Source organism: Centrocercus urophasianus, unplaced genomic scaffold (assembly GCF_019232065.1).
Source record: "Centrocercus urophasianus isolate 14NV4802_14NV808 unplaced genomic scaffold, USGS_Curo_1.0 seq_18, whole genome shotgun sequence".
Classification (NCBI taxonomy): domain Eukaryota; kingdom Metazoa; phylum Chordata; class Aves; order Galliformes; family Phasianidae; genus Centrocercus; species Centrocercus urophasianus.
In genome coordinates this window covers 20,749,333-20,755,441 of record NW_024884733.1, presented here as the reverse complement: position 1 = coordinate 20,755,441, position 6,109 = coordinate 20,749,333, and the positions used below count along the sequence as shown (strand labels likewise).

The 6,109-nt window shown below is 45.3% G+C and overlaps 1 protein-coding gene across 9 annotated transcripts in view; it reads right to left on the bottom strand.

The window, feature by feature from the left end:
- Window positions 1–472: 472 nt before the first annotated feature.
- MAST2 (microtubule associated serine/threonine kinase 2) overlaps window positions 473–6,109 on the bottom strand; it is a 142,719-nt gene continuing 137,082 nt past the window's right edge. For all 9 annotated transcript variants that reach the window (XM_042819374.1, XM_042819367.1, XM_042819371.1 and 6 more), the window contains 4 exons: window positions 4,697–4,819; window positions 3,555–3,691; window positions 3,263–3,450; window positions 473–2,620 (listed from right to left, as the gene is read on the bottom strand). In XM_042819374.1, coding sequence (XP_042675308.1) covers window positions 561–2,620; window positions 3,263–3,450; window positions 3,555–3,691; window positions 4,697–4,819 — 2,508 coding nt within the window. In that variant the 3' untranslated portion in view covers window positions 473–560. The remainder of the gene's footprint in view (window positions 2,621–3,262; window positions 3,451–3,554; window positions 3,692–4,696; window positions 4,820–6,109) is intronic.

The following is a 6,109-nucleotide window of genomic DNA, read 5'->3' as shown; positions in this document are numbered from 1 at the left end:
CATTGCCTCCATATCCTTTAAGGGTGAATGTATGCACACAGTGACAGAGCTCTTGCTCTGGAGAGGATTTCTTGCTCCAGAGTAACTCATGGACAGATTGTATTTTCTTCTCCTTGTTGAAGAAAACCAGACTGTAAATCTGAAGAAAAAAATTCAGTACCTGGGAACGTCAATGGAATTTGAATGGGAAAACTGAAAAGCAGGAGATTTTTGAAGTAAACTGCCTTTGTTGGGTTCAGAATTTTGGGGACTCCAAGGCAGAATCAGAAGGAAGAGCACAACAAGGCAAAACGAAAGGGCAGGAGGGGAAAACCAGCAAACTGTTTCTTTAGCCCTGCTTTAACGATACCCTGTTCTAAAGAGACCTCAAACAGCAAGCATTACTGTGTACAAAAATAGAATAGCAAGGATGAAAAAACACAAAAAACAGTATGAAAAAAACCCTCCCAAAAATAGATGTACACAAGTTCTATTTTATATTAGTGTATATTACAAAATTCAAACATGCAGTCTCTATTTTGAATGCAGAACGCTCCAGTCCATGTGTACCGGGGATGCTGCTATGTTTTCTTTACAGCACCATCATGTGACAGGGGAAAGTCTTGTGTTTTTAGCTGACTTCCAACCTCTCTGCCCCTCGCCGGTGTGACAGTCCCTTCTCTGCAGGGCCTGCTGCTGCCATCTGGCACAGGAGAGGCTCTCAGAGCTGCCTGTCCCGGAGCAAGCGGCAGCTCCTTTGCTGGGGCCACTTTGCTGCTACCTGCCAGTGCTTCCGATGCTTTAGTGCTGCAGGAAACTGCCTCTTTTTTGGCCAGCACGGGACACGCTGCCTCCCAAGGTTTAGCTGAGCTCAGTGACTCTGTGCAGGATGCACTCCTCGTGGTCAAACCATCGGCGCTGGCTGGTGTGGCCTCCTGGCACACTCCTGCTTGTGAAGCTTCCTGCTTTTTTTGCTTCCCATCTCTCTCTTCTTTACACGAGGCACCCAAATGGGGGAAATCCTTTCTCTTTTCCATTTCTCCAGAACCAGCCATACTGAGCTTTAAGGGGCCCAAAACGCTCTGTGCCAACGGCACCAGCTGAGACACAGAGAGTGCCCTCTCGATAGCGCAGGGGATGAGCAGCGTGGAGCTCACGGTGCCTGCTGCCATGCTCTGGCTCGCTTTGCTGGCAGATGGAGCGCTCTCTGCCTGGGATGAGCTGGGACTTCTTTCAGATGTTTCACTTGCAGGATGCTGAAATGAGGTGCTGTCTTGTTCTACAGATGGAAGTGTGCCCTTGTGGTCCTTCTCACCACGATCCGCAGGGCTTACCGAGCAAGGAGAGCTCACACTTGCTGTGCAACAAGATGAAAGTGCTAGCAGAGGTTTGGGATCTTGGGTTTTCTGACTGATTTCTGACAGCAAGGGGTCCTTCAGGTCAAATTTACCACATGAGGCCCCTGCAGATTCATCCCGTACAAGCTCAGGGAGTTTGACAGGTGGGCACTTCATACTTTCCGTGCAGTCCACTGGTTTTTGAGTACCGGTAGTTCCCCCTAGATCTCTGACTGCTTCAGAAGATTTGCCTTTTGGACCAAAATGCTCAAGGGTTTTGTTTTCTACCAATTTATGCTCCTTTGAAGTGGTTTCTGGCCTTAGGAGTGGCTTTTCTGAACCAGCTACGTTTTCTGGAGAGGTTCGTGGGAGGACCTCTGATGGGGAAGGGTGCACACCAACTTGCAGCAGCTCAGAAACAGCCTTGGTTTGTTGACTGCTTCCTTTCTGCAAATCTTCTGTACCTTTTGGATCTTCAGGTAGGAAGGCATCATCTTCCATACTATCCTTGCTTTCCAATTTAGAGGAAAACTTATTATCCCCGTTGTAAGAATCTGAGCCTTGGTCTCCGCTCTCTGGGGGCTTGTCCAATCTTCTTCCATCCTGACTATCCTCCGAACCATCGTCTGTTTCATCTTCAGAAGAATCTACTTCTCTTATGGCCTCCTGCTTCTGCAGAGACTCCCTTCTCTCCACTCTGTCCTGTCGGATTGCACCCAACTTTCGGGAACCCGGCTTCTGCAACATGCCTTTTTCTGCTAGCCCCAGTTTGCCACCTGTTGTTTCATTCACAGATTCCTGTAAGCTCTGTAGACTCGGATCCCTCTGCAGCATCTCCTTCTTGAACTCAGAGTGAGAGATATCCAAGCTGTGCTTCCGTGAGGACGTCAGCTTCTTCTCAGAAGAGGACAGCGAGGCAGCTAGTTTCTCAGCTGACTGCACTCTCTTCAGCAAAGGAGATCGAGGGGGCTCAGCACTTTTGGGGCGAGAAATCTGTCTCACCAGTGGTGGAGAGGAGTGTAGTTTTACTGGAAAAGACTGAATAATACTGGAGCTGCCAATCGAGTGTCCTGGTAAAGGAGATGGGGAGCGCTGCGGTGATGTGGACTGTGGGGTTGGTGATGGAGTGTGAGCCAGTGGTGACAGAGGGATATTTCCTGCAGACTTACGTCTTGGAGATCTGTACTGCCTTTGGAGCTTTGGTGCCAGTCCGTGCAGTGAACTTGGTCGGATGTGCCCAGAGCTGGCTGGAGAATTGGGAACACTGGAACTGGGAGAGCTGCTCTGGGAAGAATTGCCACCAACTTAAGAGAGAAAAAAAAAAAACAACAAAACAAGACCAAAAGATTAATACGTATCTGATCATTCGAAGAAGTTACTGAAAGTAAGATGTGCAAAGTCAAGACAAAGTGTCATGTTATTATCGAGCAGTGCAGTAATATTATGAGATAATATTCCAGGGTTCCTGAATGAAAATTTACACCACTGTCACAACACCAGAATATAGCCAAAAACATCATGCTATCAGAATGTTTTTCTGTAAAAAAAAAACCCTCTAAATAGATAAGCCACATGTTCCAGTGCTATTTATGTGATGTAAATCTCTTCACTGTCAGTAGGCTCAAAATATGAACACCAATTTGTTTCCTTTTTTTCCCAAAATAATACAGAAAATGTGTCAAATGGCTACAAAACCATTGCAGCTTACAATACATGTTTGCATCAAAGTGAAAGGATGCTATAGTTCAGCAAGTGCATTCTTAAAAGAGTGTATGGATTTTCATTTTTAAATGACTAAGCGAATGAGAACACATTCATTCTTGAGGAAACCACAGCTGTCATTTTACTTTAGAAACAGATTTGCTACCTGGGCAGGATTTTACTTCAAAAATTTATCGATGTAAAATTCTTCCCTGAGTTTTGTGTTTTGTTTTGGTTTTTTTTACCTGAATGTACAGACTCAGGAGTGGATCTGTAGCTCTGTGTGGGTGACCGGGGCGACAGGTTGTGAGTTGGAGAGCCAGGCACACTTTCCCCAGAAGACAGAGAGCGGTTCAGTGAAGATAAACTACGGCTGGTGTGAAGCAGTGATGCCTGTTTGGTGATCTTCCTCAGCAAAGAACTCTTCTTCTTACTGTGGAAAATATTAAAAGTTGTTTACAAGCCCTAAGTATTTATTTACTTCTGATGTCAAATTTTGGTCGATTTTACGTCCAAAGGAGAGCCAACACAACAAACCTTTCCTGACCATCCTTAGTTTTGCTCTTCTTGTTCCTACGTGCCATCTTGGATTTGTAGCTGGCCTTTCGAGCTGGCCCAACTTTGATGGATGTGTTCTCAAATGGCGTAGTGGAGATGGACACTTTGTTTCCACTCTGTCAGAAACAAGCCATGAACACAGCTGAAAACACAGCTTTATGAAGCACATCTGCAGGCCAAGCAGGTAGGCTGTTAGTTCATTACTGCCTGCCATTTTGTAATTGTTGTCAAACTCCATTTCCCCCTTTGCATTTCCACTTATCATTTATTAAGGAATTGCTGTGAGAGGCCCTCTTTAGTCAGGCTTTCACAAATGATTAGCTCAGATCCCAGCTGGGAGCTGGTAAAGCTTCCCAGAGCAGAGGGAACACAGCACCTGACCTCTCCCACTGCTTAATACTTGTTATCCTTGGGAAGTTGAACAAAGTGATATTCTGCCACCAATTCTATTCCCTGTGCTCTGACCGAAGGCAGGTGTGAGCACAGCAGGCATCCATCATGCCGAAGCTGCAGCACAGAGCATGGTTTGTCTCACCCTTAAAAATAAAAAAATTCTGATTGCTCCTCCCAAAGAATTCTGTCTCTCGGAACAGTCCAAAACTTTGGGTTTTATTTCCATAAATGGATTCAGCCCAGAGGAGGTATCAAAAAGCAAGTCATTTAAGTGGATAATTTTAAGACCAACCATTACAAAGCTGCTTTTAAATACCACTGGGAATAATCCTTGAGAAAGCAGTATTAAGAGCTAATAACATTAGCACAGCCTAAAGGCAGAAAAAAAATAAAAGTAAACTGGGATTTTTTTAAGATAACTTGTTTCATGAAGTGTTGAGGAAAGGTACACTTGAATCTTATTAACCTTTGTCCCCAGCGCCGTCAGACACATTTGACAGGTTCTTAATGTCCAAGAGAATACCTGAGAGTTCAGCTTAAGCGATGCACAGTCAATTTTGGAGATTTAGGGATCAAGCTTCAGCAAGGAGTTTTTGCAAAACAAAGGCCAGGTGCGGTGTACACGCTTGTATTTCAGACAATGCCAATTAGGTATCTGCAGTGCTTATATATGCAAAATATGAGACAGCTTGTTTATTTTCCACTATCTAACAGCGCCGAGTCCCTACCTTCAGGATCAGCTCCACCACTTCAGTGTGCACCAGCCCATGGACCGGCTCCCCGTTGACGTGGGTTATCAGATCCCCTTCACGCAGCCCTGCTTCGTTCGCTGGACCACCTTCCTCCACGTGCTGGCAATGAGAAGGGGCTGATTGCTTCAAGAGGAATGCACAAAGCTGCCGGCCCATCTAACACAACGCCAACCCAGCTCATCCTTTGCATTAGCTGCTTCAATGGAGGGTAAAGGGAACCACTGACTGGCACGGCCCACTCTGCCATTCCTCCCAGCTTCCCAACAGTCTCTCCTGATCCAAGACTGACAGCCAGGATGGTTAACCTGGTCAAGAAACCAGCTCCTGCCAAAGCAAGAGAGTCAATACTCTTCCCAATCTTTTCAGCACTCAGGAATGTTAACTAGATACTCTTGATTTCCAGGCAAGACTTCAATCTTTTTCAATTTCGTTGTCATTCTACCACATACATGCTAGAATCCAAGGCTGACAGACTTTTAAATAGGACTCTGCCATGTGTTTAGGCTGCCTGTATTACATTTAATCCCAAACAGAGTGTCTTTTTCCACTTTCCACCCTTTACTGACCCATCCAGCTCATTGCCTTTCCCCATCACAGTTCAAAAAGGCAAACCTCCTTTACAGTGAGGTGACATTCATGCTCAAGAATTCTGCAACTCTCCCTCTAGCAGCAAAACAGTATCAGAATCTTGGTAAATTCAGCATTTTCCCAGGACAGCCAAGAGGAGCAAGGGAAAAACACAGCTTCAGATTATTTTGCTAGCTAAGAATGAGTGTTAAACGATGACCAAAATACATGAAGCCTGGATTGTCTAATGAGCAGACATACAAGGAAAAAGGACGAACCACCTTTACCCTTTCTCTGTTCTAACTGCAAAAGTCAAATCACCCCATGTCAGGGAACAGGACATTCCTAGAAGTCATACACGTTAACAAAAGAGGAACAGAGATCAAGCACCAGCAGTAACGGGGAGAAATAAATACAGACATGGAAACCAGACCTTTTAGCATAGCATGCAGCTACGCCAAGAGCTAAATCCCTCGGCAGTCAGCATAGCAGCAGTGATGCTTCAAGGCTTGTAATCAATTCCTAGTGACTGCTTGGAAAATCCCAGCAGAGTGAGCTGATCCAAAGCAGGCTACAATTGCTAACGCAAGTCTGACCAAATTAGCCGTAACTCACCCTCATGCAACAACCTCACTAAAGAGAAAGACAGTATGTACATAGAAACATGCTTCAAAGTATGTGCTACAAGTGAAAGGAAGTGAATACATGTAACCAGGGAAGAAAGAAAGAAGAAAGGTTGCTATGGTTCTGTGACGGGCTTGAAACCTGCTACAGTCATAAAGGTTTCCCCCACCCAACAAATGATAACTTTGGGTCCACGGA